This window comes from Neodiprion fabricii, chromosome 6 (assembly GCF_021155785.1).
Source record: "Neodiprion fabricii isolate iyNeoFabr1 chromosome 6, iyNeoFabr1.1, whole genome shotgun sequence".
Taxonomy (NCBI): Eukaryota; Metazoa; Arthropoda; class Insecta; order Hymenoptera; family Diprionidae; genus Neodiprion; species Neodiprion fabricii.
The window spans coordinates 19856193-19873540 of record NC_060244.1 but is presented as its reverse complement, the minus strand read 5'-3'; the positions used below and the strand labels follow the sequence as shown (position 1 = coordinate 19873540).

At 44.0% G+C, this 17348-nt stretch overlaps 1 protein-coding gene across 3 annotated transcripts in view; it reads left to right on the top strand.

Annotated features, from left to right (window-relative positions):
* Positions 1 to 1820: 1820 nt before the first annotated feature.
* The window catches only part of LOC124185719 (M-phase inducer phosphatase-like), an 88284-nt gene continuing 72756 nt past the window's right edge, over positions 1821 to 17348 (top strand). The window contains exons 1-2 of one of the 3 annotated variants that reach the window (XM_046576753.1): positions 1821 to 2074; positions 3197 to 3693. In XM_046576753.1, coding sequence (XP_046432709.1) covers positions 3468 to 3693 — 226 coding nt within the window. In that variant the 5' untranslated portion in view covers positions 1821 to 2074; positions 3197 to 3467. Of the gene's footprint in view, positions 2280 to 2942; positions 2964 to 3196; positions 3694 to 17348 lie in introns of those variants that run through there. The other 2 variants (XM_046576752.1, XM_046576754.1) reach the window with 2 other exon arrangements.

Here is a 17348-nt window from a genome sequence, read left to right as displayed (position 1 = left end):
TCCGCGCCTGAAAAAAGACCTGCAGTAACATGCGAATTATGTGCACATCTTAGGTCGTTGTACTGCGTTTTTGAAATCATTTTCATTTGGAAATTTCGAGCAACGTCATCACTAGTCATAAATTGTTCAAATTGAAGAAGAATATCAGCTACTTACCAGTTGTTGACAATTTTGTTCATACCGCCTCCTATGAGGTTCGGATAAATGCCGCAAGAGCGAGTCTGCAGTTGCCTTGCATATCACGTACAGCTTCGCGGGTGTTGAAGATTTTTAAACTTGAGCTCACTCCAGGCCGAACTTTAGGCAAAGATATTCAATGACTGCGAAAGAATAGAAATATCAAGGTGCTCGTAGTATTCTGAAACTGTGTAATTATTGGTTGTAACGCTCAAGAAATTGAAATACCTTCTGATCATTTGCCGAGAAATTGTCAACATAAAAATCTATTGACGACGAAAACATTATGTCACAAAAATCTTACAATCCTTTTTTAATCGTTACACTATTCTTATTTGTCTAGCAAAAAACGAATCTATCTTACTTCCAATTTTCCAACACCCTCCGCAACGAAGTTACAATAAATGAGCTGGTGCATCCGAAGCTATCTCCGAATGACGGAATTGGTTCAGCAGAAACGGTTTTTCCTCTCCTCGTTGTAAATTCATTCTCCTAACAAGCCGTTATTAATCCGATGACGTAATATTGACGGTTGAGTAGCGTCTTGCGCCGGGGAATTAGATCCATCCCCATTACAATCAGCGGACTGGTTCCGAGCGTTTCGGCGTTATAGCTCACGGTTCGCAGCGCAGCTCAACTATCGCGTGACATCGCATGCTCAATGCTCATATCCATGTGAGCTTCGTGATTCGTTTGCGTGTAAGCGATCCGCTTATAGTGTACATACATTCGCGTTCATACAAGCGTCCCTAATCTCTTTTTAAAGGAATGATTTCGATAAAGTTTCTAATTGAAGTTCTCGTCATGCGTTAAGTTGTCTTAAAGAATAATATATATGAGTCGATACTGACTCGTAGAATATCGTGTCTGTACAACCAATTGCGTAAATTGGAAATACCGATGCGAATAAGATAGAAATACATCATAGACACGTGGGAAAAGGTATTTCAGATCCAAGTATTCTTCATATCTACACAAGAAGGAGCAAACAGCGTTCCTGAATCCTCTGAAGTATACAGCGTACGATAAAAAAAAAAATACTTCAAGAAACAAAAGTCCCTGAACTCTGTACCGCGAGGGAAAGAGGATCCTTCAAGGGCTAATGGGTATCTCGAATGCCCGCGGTGTAATCCGCGGTAGAAGCTCATTCATCGAACTCATTCATCCTTCGTAGTCGCGACGCACGCTGCACGCGTGTGCGTCTAATAAACGACAGAGCAGGTCGTGAGCGCGAGCGGCGCCGCGGGCTTCGTCACCATCTCGTCGCTACCCGAACGACCGTTGAAAGTTTAAAGAGAAGATGAGAGGAGAGGAGAGGAGACGAGAGCAGAGGAGTTAACGAACGAGAGAAAGAAAGAAAGAAAGAAGGAAGGTCCCCCGTCGCCTCGTGTCGCGGCATGCGAAGTAGTCACATTGCGTTCGTACACCGGCAGCTTGTTGTCAAAGTTGTCGGCAGGAGTGGGGGGGATCGAGACGCGGCCGCCCGCGCGATTCTCCGTATAATCGCTATATCGCTAGGGTCCCGCCCTTGCGAATTCCCACAGCATGGACCAGCCGAGCAGACCGAAACGACGGTTGAAAGCCGGCCGGCGAGGCGAAGTCAGGAGGCACCTTCTCTTGTTTATCGCTGATGTCCGAAACCGTCGGCATCGCGTTTGGCGGGTGGTTCAGTCTCGATTCTACAGCCATGCGGTTTGCCTCGTGTTGACGTCGGTCTAGCCCGTTAGGTCGCCATCATCATCATCATCATCACCGTCATCCTTCACCTTCATTGTTATCGTTCGTGCCCTGCTCGTCCTCATCTTACTAAATTTTTTGTCGCCTCAATATCGCGCACGGTTTGATATTATTCCAGTGCGCAGTGTCGCTTAACATGTTACACGCATCGTCACGATAGGTGAGAGACACAGAGGCTTTTGTTAACGATTACGTCCTTATTTTCTTCTCTATCCTGCTCTACATCTGTCCACCTTCACTTATTTCCCCGTCCGATTGATTCCGTCGTTTCTCTCATGACGTTTCCCGCCTGAATGTGGTTATTTGTGCCCCGGGTTCTCTCGTCCGATGGATCTTTCGACCACCCGCTTAAACGGACGTCTCAGGTAATCTTTTTGACCGTATTGTTTTTGGTTTTTACGCTCGTTTTTGCATACCCGCGTTACTTCAACCTTCGGGGATCTCGGTTCTCTGTAAATCTGGCCTCTGTCACACGTTAGTGTTAGGTTAGGTTAGGTTTCTTTCCTCGTTCGTTAAGCGAAAGACCGGCTTTATTGAGTCATTAATCTTTGCTAATCGATGTTTCCAAACGATGGACGAGACTATATACCAGCTAATAAACTATACCGGCTCAATCATTCACTCGCCCATTTGATTTTCTTCTCGTTATTCCTTTCTCTTCACGGCTCAATTCTAATTTTAATTTTTAGGGGCACACGTATTTTCCCTCGATCGCTTGTTCGACCAAAATTTGCCGTTTCGTCAAAGAGAGAATAGATATTTTCATAAGCAGTGTCGCGTAATACACACACATCCGTGTTCAATTATAAGAAATATTTTCATTCGAAATTCGAGTAAAAATTCCTGCCCTGCATATTCCTACATGTAGTATTGTTCCTTCGTTTATTCTCATTTGATGTCGGTTGAAACGCGTGTCGCTACGGTATCGAGTTGGTTAGAAGACGGAAACGGAAGTCGGTGAACAGCTGCTGTTATCCAAAGCACCACGAACACCTCCGCCAATCTGTTGACTTGTGATAAACATTGCGTTTGAATTTCAGCGTGCCTAGGTATCATACGTGTGCAATCTGATTGTTACACATGTCGCTACTCAAGTACGACGTGGCAGGGGCGAAACCGTGTTCAAGGAATTACGATAATGCCTTATTTTCTGCTATTTGAGTGTTTTTTTTTTTGTTTTTTTTTTAAATCAACAACGATCAACGATAAAGAAAAATAGGATAAAATTTTTGCACGGAATTTCTTGACCTTTTCTAATTTTTATATTCCCTTCTCTTTACAGTTCGTAATTTCATCATAGCCGTACTAACGAAGCTGCCGAAACGACGTTGCGATTTTTAATTAAACGCAGTTATATAATTACATTTGACGAGTTTTAACAATTTAACGAACGACGAAGGATATGATAACGTACTCCTGAATATTCTACCCTAACCTTGTCGCGAACGGTCGATTAACTTCGCGCTGTATAAAATAAGAATAATATACACGTCAAAGGAATAAAAAAAGAAATAAAAATAAATAAATAAAATAACCAACGAACGAATCAAATCATGTCGCGACGGAGATATGTTGGCGTTTTATCGCCGTTAAACGACAGTGAAAACGCTAAACGAGAGGTTAAATCAACTGCTCCAGACGACGTCGACGCTTCACCCATGACCACCATCGTCAACGCTCTTGACATGTCGACTATATCAAGCGGAGATACGCCGACACGCTGCCGCACCGGTGCAAATCTTGCTACCTATGTCATCGACGAAATTTCGCAGAAACTGGGTGAGTTATGAAATAATATTCTCACGTAACGTCAGTTTAATGTAGGTATTATGGCAAACCATGACCGACTGTAGTGTGTACTTATTTGTAAAATCATAGTACAATCGGTCTGTTTAATATGGGTTTCCAATTTCCTATCCACGTTGTTATTTGTTTTCGATTCTGTACGAATGGCTCACTTTGTCATTGAACTTGGATGTATATGTTTACCGATTCACTCTCTCGTGACCGATTGAAATTATCGTCCGTTCAAACACGTGTGTAATTCGAAATTCGTCCAATTTAACGGATACATTATATTACCGTGCACAACACAATTCACGTTTTACTTTTTAGGATAAAGTCATGTTTCGCATTGAAGTTGCTTACACTTGCGATAAATTCTGTGTTGTGAAACATCTCTTGATAGATGTGGTTAAGTAATAAAATGTTTGATTGTAAGTCTGAATTGATAAATCGATTCATCATATTGCGTGTACACGTATCAATGAATTTAAAAACGAAAAGACTCGAGGAATCAACGCGTAATGACGTGTAACAATACTTTGTGTAATTCAAATTATCGTCGCGTGTACAGTTTGATTGTACAATCGGTATTATTTTTTCTCTGCTATTTTTTCCATCGTCAACAGATAACTGTTACCGATTTTCATTTTCAAACACCGTGAACGTGTTCAGTTGAATTAAGAGAAAAGAATGTTAAAACATCGCGTCAGCTGATCGTCGTCTCTTCACACATCGTAAAATTAGTGAAATGTATAAATTTTTCAAATTGAAAAATTACGCTAAAGAATATTTGATGAAACGAGACCTCAAGTACCCCGTCTTGCGAATTCACTCATTATTATCATTATACACACCTACACGCGGTGCACGAACACATCGAATCGCGTCCAGACTGCTTCACGAAAGAAGAGAACGGACAGACGGACAAGCGGACGGGAAGAGACGGTGTGAGAATGGGATGAGGCTAGAGGGATTCCCCGTCCTTGAAGGGGGGGCCCGATGACGTCTGCCGCAGAGGGCCTCCACGGGCCGTGCCACATCTTAAAATGGCAGTAGTTCTCAAATTAAAATAAAGACAATCGGCAAATACTCGCTCGCATCGGAATTTCTCCAATTTTTTTTTTTTTTTTCTTTTTCTTTTTCTTTTCGCATTATCTTATCTCCCGCTTAGAATTTGTTTATTTGCACGATTGAAGTCCGATCGCATCCACGTGTACGATTTGGCTAAACGGCAAGTCGAAACGCAGGTTTGGGACTTTGAATTTGGTTCGAAGATGCAGAGGATGACGACCCTCGTCGTCGTAACGACGCAGAGATTCTTGACGCGTATTAATGACGCTCGCTTAGTGAGACAACAGCCATTCGTGTTTACAGCTGGTTTGACTAACAGCTGACCTCGCGAATTAATCAACGAAGAGGGAACCGCAAGAACAAAGAAGGGTGTCTCATCTCGTCGCCGCGTCGTTACAAATGCTTTGGCGAACCCGACGGGAGGATCCACGATCAGACTGGTTGTCCTCCCCTAAAATTTTTTCTCCTTCATTCCTTCCGTTCTCTACCTCGACTTCGAGTTGAGAACCCCCCGGGATTTAGGGAAACAAGTAGTTCGTGCCCCGACTCGGCCAGGTGCTCACCTGCTTTCATACACCGAGAAATATCGGCGCGACCGTGTTTCTCTCCGATGGCTTTGCATCTGTGTATTCACGTTCGTGTTTTACACGATTTCTCTACCTGCGTTCGTGTATGTTAACCCACACGCGTTCGCATCTACCTGGGCGCCGTGCTGCTGCTGCTGCAGTTATGCCAAGGTGCGCCGCCACCTTTACACTCCTTCCCCCTTCCCTTCACCGTCACCGTCGCCGTCACCTTCCGCACCCCAGACCCGGGCCGGGACGGGCTTCCCCGGGGGTGAGGCCGCCTGGGGCACTGACCTACCCCCGCAAGACCGTTAGCCAGCAGGAATCAGCTGTTCATTTGCCAAAACCGTGTGTGAGCTCATATCGCGGCAACTTGCGGAGGTGGTTTCCTCCTCGTTGCTCATCGACTTCTCTTTGCCGCAAACGGTGCGCCAATTTCTTTTTTGCTATTCAGAAAGAGACTCTGAGGTACATGAACAAATCTTGTCCGTACTGAAAATCATTATATATACAAGTGTGAAATGTTCGGATTTTTTTACTCTGTCTATAAAAGAATATCTCATATAAATGATCCAAGTTTCATTTCTTTGTAAACTAAAATTTGTTGAAATAATTCACAAGGGGGGGGATACGGTAAATTGTAATTATGGCCAAATTGACGACTCTCCGTTTTTTCCACTAGAACAATTTTTAACCCGTTGCCTGTCTGCCACCCTTTATATCCTTGCAATGCACACCAAGTTCGCCATCTTTTGCTGTCTCTCTTGGAGCGTCTTTCTCTTCGTAAAATTTAAAGGGATGGCTAGGGTATTTAAAGTTTAAAAGGCTCGCCTGGCTGGGCTCGATCCTTCAAATGACGAGCCTTACGACGTCTAGCTATATAGTACCCATTTGAATATAAGGAAAAGGGATTTTGTTGAGTTTCGTTTTAAAAGGAAAAACAGAAGTAGGCACCTTATACGCAAGGTTTATTTCCGTGTTCAGATTCTCGTGGTTGGTATCATGAATGTCGATTTCCCAACGACATTGGCGTAGAGTCGATCGACTCTGTAATTGTTTGCATGCGATTGTCATCCGCGTGTACTTTTCTGAAATTTCTATTCCGTTTTTGGGTAAAAAAGAATATCAAAATTTCTCATCGGGGTTTTTGTGTGCCCTAGGAAGACCAACAACAAGAGAAAGAATGATTTGAAAATAAACGTGTCGTCGTCCCACGCACCGATCATTGACCTTCATATCTCTCTGGCCCGAATTTACACCATGTATCAAGTTTCCCTTCGTTTGTCGTTATCTTGCTGGCTAAATTGTGCATAGGATAAAAGGAAAAAGAGACCCGTATTATATGGCTTTTTGGCGCTTTAACGTGGTATCGGGAGCGAGGGTAACGACTTATTAGGGATGGCGTTTCAACGGAAAGCCACATGTCGCCCCGTTCTTGTTCGCTGCCCCCATAGTACGTTGCGTTTTGCGTTACACGTCGTGCTCCGCACTCACTTGGTTTTACCCTTGTAGGCACACACTCGCTGACCGTTTCGTAGCGATTGTGTAACTCGCCTAGCCACGCGGGAATTACACTCACACTTGCCTGGTGAGGCCCCAACAAGCGTGTTGATCAAGGCGGCCGGGCCCCTTTTGCTCTTACTGTCCTCGTCGAGAAGAGTGGGAGGGGTCTGCGCTGGGTTTCGCCTCGGCGAAGCTAGACTCGCTCGTGCCACGCTTCTCTACGTGTCCAACGGAAAATTCAGCCGCACTATTACGCAAGGTGGAAATGCAGTTCTATGGTTATACCTACGTGTCGGGGCGGTGACTGTCAGTTAGAGTCAAATCCACCTGTTTTACACTAACGCAGGTACGTGTCGTGCGCTGGGGAACCGATTGTTTCAACCTGCGAGTCCTTTCACCTTTGGACGGCTTTTTCATGTTCGGTATGCTTTCGGGGGTCGGGGATGAAAAGGTGGGCAATGAAGAATCGGAAAACGCTGGAAAATCTAGTTATTATAAGATCTCGAAAGAACGGCTTGCAGAAGCGACAAGTTTTTTTTCGAATTTCCAATCTCATCGTAATTTGTCCGAATTAAAAAATATGTTTACAAGTGAATCGGATTGATGAATTAGTTACTTTCCCAATTGGACGGTATGCGGTACAGCAAGTAGGAGCAAGAAATGCAATTGTCGCAAGCTTTCAGATCAAGTTGGATTTTTAATCTTTTGATGCCTGATTTTTAGAACAATTCGACCGAATGTTACAATTTATTCAGTTCAATTGATATTTAAAAAAATTTACTTCGCCGCGGAAGTTGGTGCTTATGAAAGAGTTATAAATTTTGGTCCTTTTTCAAGTTTAGATTTTTTAGTTGCTATGTCGTGATTGTATTCAGGATGCATTGACTTGACCGAATAACGCAAAAATGTTTTTTTTTCACCCAACATAGACAGGGGTGTTTTACGAACTGAATTTTTCTTGCAGCTAAAATCGCTTTAAGACGTTGGTATTACTTGAACTTTGCGTAAACTTAGAGACCTCTAACTATCTAAAACCTAATAATGTGCGAAGTCGTGATAATCAACAATCACGATTTCGTATATTTCACGTCATTTCTCCGCTTTTGCGTAAAACAAAAATTTTTAGGCACGTTTTTGTTGTATCCTTTTTCGCGTTCGAGATCCGTGGAGATGAAATATTCGAAGACACCCAAAATCAGCATGGAAACCGAGTATCTACAACAGCATCCCCTCAAAGGTCCGAAAAGATCTTTTAAAAATCTGGCGCTGCTTGAATTCACGGAGCTTCTCGAAATGCGTGCGGGGTAAAAAATCCTTCTAGTCTTACGTAATAACTTAGTCAGAGTGAAAGAAGCCCGTTCCCCATCGTGCGTTTCTTAAAAACAATGACCGCGACTCGCGACTCGTTATACACAATGCGGTAATTGAACCCTGACATATGACTCGAGCCCCGAAACTGAAGAGTACACGCCGACTTATTGTTGGGATCGATCTCACGCGAGGTTAAGGTACCTTGTGCCCAGCTTGCGTGGAACAACGGGGTACGTCGCGACGACGACGTCGACGAAAGGCTGGGCCTCCTTTGCCCGCACGTCAAGTTGGCTCGCGCGTTCCTAATTGTTTCGGTCACCGGCCAACCAGTCACTCGAATCGCGCGTGGTTGGTTGGCCCTATCGCCTATTCTCTCTTGTCAGCTTGCTCTACACGCCACGCACACACGCACGCACACCACAAAGCATCTGACGTGAATTTCTCGATGCCGCAGAGACCGGTGTCACGGGCTGCTTTGCCTTACCCCCTGCGTAGCATATGGCACGAGTTCCTTATAATTATTTATAAGCAACTTCTCGACGATCGTCGTCCACGTCGCGTGTCTCTGCGCGCGCTGACCACGGGTCGAAACTCGAGATCATATACATGCAGGGGGCTCGCTTTATTGAGTTCTAGTTTTCATCCCGCTCGAGGAAACCCGCCGTTGTTATATCGCTTGGGTCTTATACCCTCCGTAAGAACGTCCCGTTGGATCAACGAACACCCCCCCCCCCCCTTTTTTTTTACCATCTTACATCTTACACCGTTTTTTAGCCGTGCTTGATGCCGATTCGATAAACCTGGACCAGTTTGCAATTTTATACCCGCTATCGTTGATTCATTCGAGGGTTGTAGTACCAGAGTGGACATTTATCTAGCCGCTTGCGAAATTGTCGTTGATGTTTGAGTCTCGTTATTTGTAATTTGGATGAAATTCATCAAGAACTTGTTTTGTCGAGGTTTAGTGATTATGAGGCTGAATTTAGTAACGTTAACGTAACGAAACTTGGGGGAAAAAACCATTATTGCGGAATTTTAGAATGACTTTCAGAAAGTCAGCAGATTCGAAGTAACGATTCTTCCTAAACATGCATCGTTCAAGTAACTTCATCCTCTTGAACGATTGGTATCTCATGGTATTGGTATACTGGGTCACTGGGATGAAGAAAAAAATTACACCATCGACTCAAGGATTTAGATTTCATTTTTTTGTCTCGAGTTTTTTCCCTTTTGTTTACGAAAATTCAACACTTCTCGGTGATCGTGATGTTTTACTGAAAGCGTTTACATGTCGTTCTTATGTCTATTTCGCAACTTGATAAACAACGAGTTGACAATTAGACCAAACGCATGAAGATCTGATCCTCAAATCACTTAATTCGTTCAATAAAACGTTAAAATGAGTGACATCACAGCCAATGATGAGAATGATTGGATATTAGGCATTCCATCCGAAACTGACCCACGTCTGGCCCGAATTATCGGCAATTTCATTTATTTTTAAGTATGGCGTAGACTGTATGAAAAAATTATCTTTCACTGAGTTTTAGATTTTTCCGACTACGGGTTTGATTTTTATTGCTCTCAAAAACACAAAAATTAAATTTTTGAACAAATAATCCTAATTGATTCGCTGTAAATTTTTGCCATGAATTTTATGTTAAAAAACGAAAATTTTGAGACCCTAAAAGTAAGTAAAACGTGACAAAAAACTTTTTTAACAAAAAATTCATGAGAAAAATTCGAAGCCGATTGATCGGGGTTTTTCGTTCGAAAATTGAGCTTTCGTGTTTTTCGGAGCAGTAAAAATCAAACTCGTGGTCCAAACAATCTAAAACCCGGTGAAAGATGTTTTATTTTATACACTCTACACCATAGTTGAAAATGAAAAAAACACACCCATGGTGAGGGTCATCCGTACAGGTCGGTTTGGCATAGAGGAATGCCTCATACGCAACCGTCCGTATCTGTGTCGAGGAAAGGAAAAAAAGAAGGAGAAACGGAAAGAAACGTATAAAAAGTCAACAGACGTACGGAGGAAGAAGAACCAAGAGAACGCGCAGTCTAATGGAGTCTTACCTCGGAGGACTGGGAGAGAAATGGTTTTCCGATCGGGATTTAAAATTTAAATGTCCCGTGAGCGCAGGATCCTTAAAGTACCTAACTATCTAGTATATAGCTGAAAGGGTTGAGGGGGACGGCTTTTGCAACCTGGCCGTCACGCCGCCTCATCAGCATATCCTGTAAGGCCGGTAAGGCAAGTAGCGCAACATTTCCGAAGACGAAGGATGCACTTTGGCAACCTTTAACGGTCGCGGGCCGAATAACTAATCAACTTTTTACACAACCGGAATAATTTGTTCGCGGGCTGCATCGTGAACACAGAGCGGGAAAATTTTAGGAACAATAATTGCAATTCTAGCTGCCGCGTTTTCGGTTCGTTGGCAAAAATCCCCTCTAACCAATTTCTCAATAGAAATTTTAAAAAAGTCCCGAATTCGTTTCGCAGGACGCATCGTCCGGAGTCTGGTAAACTTGCACGAGCACGTGTGAAACGCTAACTTGTGTCGCAGTTGGCGGAGTTGTCAAACGGTTTTTTCGTGTTTACCTAAGATAAGACAGTTTCCAGTTGGCAAATGCTTCGCACGGTTGGTTGGCCTGTTTCCTGCGAAAGGAATCTGATACCTTACCGTACGACGACAACGACGTATAACATTGCCTCAAGTTGATTTTAACGTCGACACGCTGCATTTTTATCAGCAACGCGGTTCCCGGCGGGGATGAAAATATTACTCGCGTTATACGGAATTCCTGCAGCTGTGCAGATCTTGAAAATTTGTGCTGACTAGAATAATCCGATATTGAAGTTGAGCGCTTAATCTTCGGATTTGTGCCCAGTTTTCGGTACAAGTATCGGCCCTGTGGTTTCCCGAATCTTGCGGCATCCGATAATGTCGTTACAGCGCAAAAAGAACAATTTTGACACGCGACTCTGTGGCGGGAAAGACCGAAAGTTTTAGTTTCATTTCACTTTCGCGAGGCTGTGGACGTGGGTGAGTTTATGGGTTTTGTGTACAATCGTGGCTCCAAGCAGATTTGTTTTTAGATTGCTCGTGCAACTCGTCGAATCTTGTTTGCAAATATAGACGTGATGGATAAATACAATCATGTGGAATGACGACGGTAATTGTTGCAATCCTGCTCTATCTTCATCCTGGTTTTCGTGTTATACTGTTTCTTGCACGCCTGCAATTTCAAGCGCCTTCGAATATTGTACTCCAGAGCGAAGAAAAAAACTACGTGAGCGATCTCGTAACGAAGTGATTGTTTTGTTGTAAAATTAATTGAAATGGGAGTGAAGTGTTTTGGGTATGACAGGCGATGACAGCGAGAAAAATAAACCAAATTTATTCTTCACATTATCTTCTTACTCTAAAGTCAGACCAAAACGGTGTTGAAGTAAAAAAGTCCTCGCAATACGAAAAAATGCGAAACTTTAATTGTAAATATATGATCGCATTTTATCAACACCAGATGAGTTACTTTATTCTACGCTATGACCGGCTGAAAAAATTCACATCACATTTTCGATTCTGATGAAGAATATTTTATTCGTAAATGAATTCTCCACAAATCGTCTGAGTTAGATTTTTGATAAGAATGATGTATTTCTCGCTGAATCGTAAGTTTATCATCTGTAAATTATGATGATTATGCGTATCGGATTTTTTGTTCACAACGGTCCGGTCAACGAAAGAATATCTGTCTCTGACAATTTGCACATAATTCGTTTTCGAACAAACTGAGTTATTTTCCCTCAAAATTGGACTCGCCAGATAAATTTTTTTTAACGAAACAAGTATGAAATAATGTGAATTCTCTGACGTTGTGAATAGCAAAGCGTTCACAGCTGCAATATATTGTTTAACAATTTTTTCCTGCTTCACTGGGACGTAATTTATACTTACATTCGACTTTATTAGCTTCAGGTGGTCTTTTTGAAATCAGTTCAACAGGTTTTGGGTTTTCGGGCTGTCCGTGACACAAGTTCTTAATTTCGAGGTTCGAGTATAAATAAACTTTCCCGAACGATTACGGCCTCTGGATTTTCCGTTCGGTAAATTGCATGTGATGACAATTTTCGAAAGCTATTCTGAAAATCAAGTTCCTCTTCTCCTTCGGTCGAGGACCCTTCCCGGGGCGTCTCGCGGTGCCTCGGATATCCGTTGGGTGAAAAATTCGTTGGGCACGTGCCGGCTGCGCCTCGCCTTGGTCCCCCAGGTCCCCCAGGTTCCCCAGATCCCCGGGGTCCCCAACTCCCTCGGGTCCCTGGGTCCCGAAGTGCAACCCTCCGCTGCCCTGTCTGACACCGTTTTCGGGGGAGCACGAGCTCGGCTCTCTTTGCACTACGTACGCTTTTCTAGCGTGCATAAGCGCAGTGTATTCTTAAGGTTCGCGCGAGCGAGCGCATGTGTTCACCACGTCTACTGCTCCGACGGTCGACAATAGCGACAAGGTGTCACCATTGTGCCGTTCCCGGTGAAAATTACGGCCCAAACCTTATACGGCGCTGTATACGTATACACACACACACACACACACGCACATATATATATATGTTTCTGGAATAATGGAAGTAATAAGTACCGGATTCGAAACGGGCGCGGTTATGCCTCCGAGAAATCAAGAAATTAAAGACAGACTTCCGGCGCCAAATTATCGCCCAGTTTATTGTGCCTACGGGTACATCGTGTATGATTTGGTACATACTTTCCGCCATGAATCAGGGCTTTACACAGTTTAGGTTATGTCATGGCGGTCGGTTCAATTCATGGATATACTTGATTGTCAAAATTAACTGTAGAATTGATTATGCGAGAGAGGATATGGAATTGAAATTCGGTGGCGACTATGCGAATGAGGAGAACGAAGCAATCGGTGAAGAGAATTTTTCTACTCAGCCATGCAATCTCTTCAAAATCTAGCAAAAGATAGGGTTCATGATTGTGCTTGTCTGATTGCTAAGAGAAGTTTGCAAAAGGATAATTAACAACTATCAAAAAACGCGGGATTTGGCCAAGGAGTACCCTGCCATAACCTCAAAGCTAGTGAGAATCAACCGCAAGCAAATTTGTAAACTCTACCATCTCCCAAACTTTGACAATGGAATGACTTGAGTAATCACTCGGAAAATAAAACAAAAGTGTGATATAGGATATCTTTTTTCGATCGGTATTCCCACATCCTTATAATTCGTGGACGAAGCAGACCAAGAACGTCGTTCGCAATCTATCCTGCACTTTAGAATCCAGAAGATGACGCGACGCCCACGTAACTCACTGGTAGAAATTGTTGCGAAATGTCCTGCAGATGAAACGAAGGTACAGGCTGCATATCTGCATATCACGAGCGCATAGTGCGCGCAACGCGAAGGCCAAAGGACACGAGGTGCCGGGGCACAAGGTGCAGGATGTCGTCTTCCTGTGGGAGGTGCTCCTCCACGTGCCGGAGGATCAAACTACCGAAGGAGGATCATCGCGGCACGATGTGTGTACATACACTGGGAGGAGAAACCGGTGCACGCGCGCCTTGTCTGCCTCCATGCCTTTTTCGCAGGTAAACCAGACCGGCGAACAGGCTTTCCACTGTCTCTCTACCTACCGTGATGCATTTGCATGTTTTAAAGGGATCCGTAAAAGTGCCGGAATCATCTGCTCTTACTACCACTCCAAACGGATTCTCCGCGGCTCATCGTCCCGCACTCGCTGCATCCCAAAGGCTTCCGCCTCTTCCTCATTCTCTTTTATACTACGTCACAAACTCTATTTCAATGTTTTCGCCGCAGCGTGCGCACGACAATGAAATTTCAAGTACCGCCGCCTTCACTGGTCCTCAAGGACGAATCGGTTATTTTTGAGTGGTGGTGTGTTAAAACATCCGCGACTTTATTGCTAAAAAAAAAAAAAAATATCACCGTCACTTGTGGAGTTAGTTCATACTTCTGTACTCACACTTGAGGAATACTTCTTTGTAGGAGACTTCTTCTATCTAACTGCGTTAGGTACCTACTACTGAACGGAACGCGTTCGATGCCGGAAAAGAGGTTGACAATAAACCAGACCGGGAAGTCCTGGAAGTCCGTTACGTCGGCTTGCAGGAGTCAATCGATGCAGAGGAGTCTTCGATATACCTGCGACGTATTCCCGGCTCGCAGTAGATATCTTGATTTCATAAGGGTGCGGAGGAAGGTCGTCTGTCCCGTCCCCCTGAACTTGGGTAACGAAAACCCAACGGCAACCAGCATCCATCCCCTAATTTCATTTCAAAATTTATCCCTTAACGGATATATTATATACCAAAGAAGGATCTCATTCCGGGCGCCCACCTTGATCCCGCCATGCGTTTTACTCCTTTGCGCTACGTTGTATAATAACGTCCCGTCGTCTCGATCAAATAAATTTTTACAACGCGCGCGCCTTCCAGCTCCGTTAGCTCCAAGGTGAATTCCTTCCGTTGGCGGACGGAAGCCTCTGCAAGAAACCCCTTCCTTCAACATTCGCCGGTTCGTTATGCGCGACCGGCTCACGGTTCGATTAATTATCCCCACACCTATAATAAGACACGGTATCACTTTTCGACCATTATAATTGTCCTATCTTGTTCCTTTTTTCATTACTTGAGCTTCTGCTTCACGATTCAGCGGCGCTGAACGGTCTCGACAAAATTAATCAACGCCTTCTTAACGGCGTTGCCAATCTCGCATTTTACCGTTTATCACAAAATTTCCCCAAATTTCAATTTACCGGAATTTTTCACAACTCCCTCGTGCACCGGCCATCGCCTATGTATTGAACAAGTGCTTTACATGCATAATCGCATGCACCGACCATATTGTTTCAAGCGCCGACTGTATTATATTAGAATAAATTTCAAATTCCGTAGGTAGGTATAAGGCATGGCACAGGTAGATAGTCCTGGTTTGGTGAACATCTATACCATTTAACTGCTGTATTCACATGACGAGAACACATGCAACGCCATATGGGCTATTATACTCAATCGTATACGTATTATAGGCATAAATGGTAATTCCTCTTCTACTGCATCTACATTCAACAATTATCGCGGTGCTCGTATTCAATTGCCAAGAGTCCCTAATCGCTTAATTTAATTAAATATCAATTAATAAATTCTAAATTGATAACGACAGATTATGGATTTTTCTTTTCTCGCCCAACGATTGGCAAATAAATATTTCAACGGCATGTGTAGTTATACCGCGAGAAGTAAACGTATAATATATTCTAATAGACCATATGGTATATCACCTGCAAAATGCGGAAACTAGGAAATCAGAAAAAAAGCACGAACCGCGCAACGTTGTGCACCGAAGCGCTTCACAAGTTAACCGCGTAGCTCGGTGGTCGGTTAATTTTATTCCCATATCTGTGATAAGGTGACTTTTTATATTACAGACACGAAGCGACGCTCGACCGTTTTCTCTCCTAATACCATATCTGCGGTATAAATACATGAAACATTCGAAACGTGGGCGTTGCTCTTATCACAACGACGCTCGCCCGTTATACCTTGCACGTGATTATGTATCTCTGAACGCTCTACCATCCAGACCATTCTTATGGAACTCCTCTATTCCTGCGCGAACAAAAACGAGAGGGTGAAGAAAACGGCAATGCCAAACTGATTATCGGACAAGGAGTGGGGAGGGGGGGATGGAGAAAAAATGAAATCGATTCATAACCGGCGAAGTCACTCCATTCGTAACGGCCCTTCGTGCCCTGCACTCGCGACAAGCGAAGGGTCAAATTAGCCGGGATGCGCCACATATGTCGATCCGGGTATATGACTCCCATTGGTCTGTGGCGCGTGGCTGTAGGAGAGCTAGCGAATCATGCCTATCAGGGCTTCGGAAGGCCCCTCCGTTCCCGGTGTCCTTCGATAACACAAACGCGACCGTTAGACACGTGGGAGTCTGCACATGGCGAATAGTCGCTGCATTAGTGAATACCTATCCCCACGTGAACGAGCGGCACGCTTGACAACGTGGGTGTGTGTGTGTGTGTGTGTGTTTTATCCAAACACATTGAAAACGCGTGTGTAGATTGAACACGTTCCATCCTAATCGTCGAACGTGTTGCGGACATGTGTGAGAGAACAGGAAGGTAGGTACATATTGAGCGGGAATTATTAATGGGGAAGGAGAAACTAAATAGGAATTAGGCCGTAGCTAATAGCTACTCGCTTATTTTGTCCCTATAGAACCAGATAATCCCACATTTTAGTAGATGGATTATTGGATGGGTTGTTTATAACAGAATTAAGTATTCTAATTGAGCGTGAAATAATTCTTCAACCCGTCACTGCGATGGTTCGGTCTTTTTCACTAATCGTCTTCAGGCGTGGGTTAAAAATTTTCTTTTAAAAAATAAAGTTTCTCTGAATTTAAATTACACAAATACTATACAACCCTCTCCGTCAATCATGTTCACGAAACTTCCGAGGCTATGAAGTATCGAATTAAGGATTTTATCCCATATCGCGATGAGCTATAATCGAGAATGAAATTTGTCTGTCAGTATGTGCATTCCGGCGTTCACGGTCGGCGGATCTCAACCTGTTATAGCAGTCTCTCGGCAATTCCACGGAAAGACTTCACCACCATACACACCAACTCGAGGAACACATGGCCCTCTTCGTTCCCCCTTTCCTCTCTTTTTCTCTTCTCTCTCTGCTGTGCCATGTTCTGGTTGCAATCGTAGACCTGGTGCAACGATCTCGCTTGCTCGCATGCTGCGAGTGTTTTACTCACAAATACACACACACGTACACGCATACGCATCACAGGCAAAGTTTTACCGGGGGAGTCACCGTCCGTAACCAGGAAGCCGCGCCGCCCCCGAGCAGCCCCTGCACGAAGTTGACCGGTAGGCACCCCGGGTCTTTTGCCCCGCTACTATAGCTGCGAGATCCTCTTACAATATCTTGAGCACGCGCCGCCGATACGGGGCGACATATGTCAGCATATGTGCCTAGCGCCTCCGTTTCGTTTTGGGTTGAATTAGCGGCGGTACCTTCATTAAAACCACGTCTCTGTTTACGACAAACCGGTGAGGTTGTTAGTTGGTTGCTTTGTTTCTGTCGATGCGTGATCATCGACGCTTGTACTTGGCTCAATGC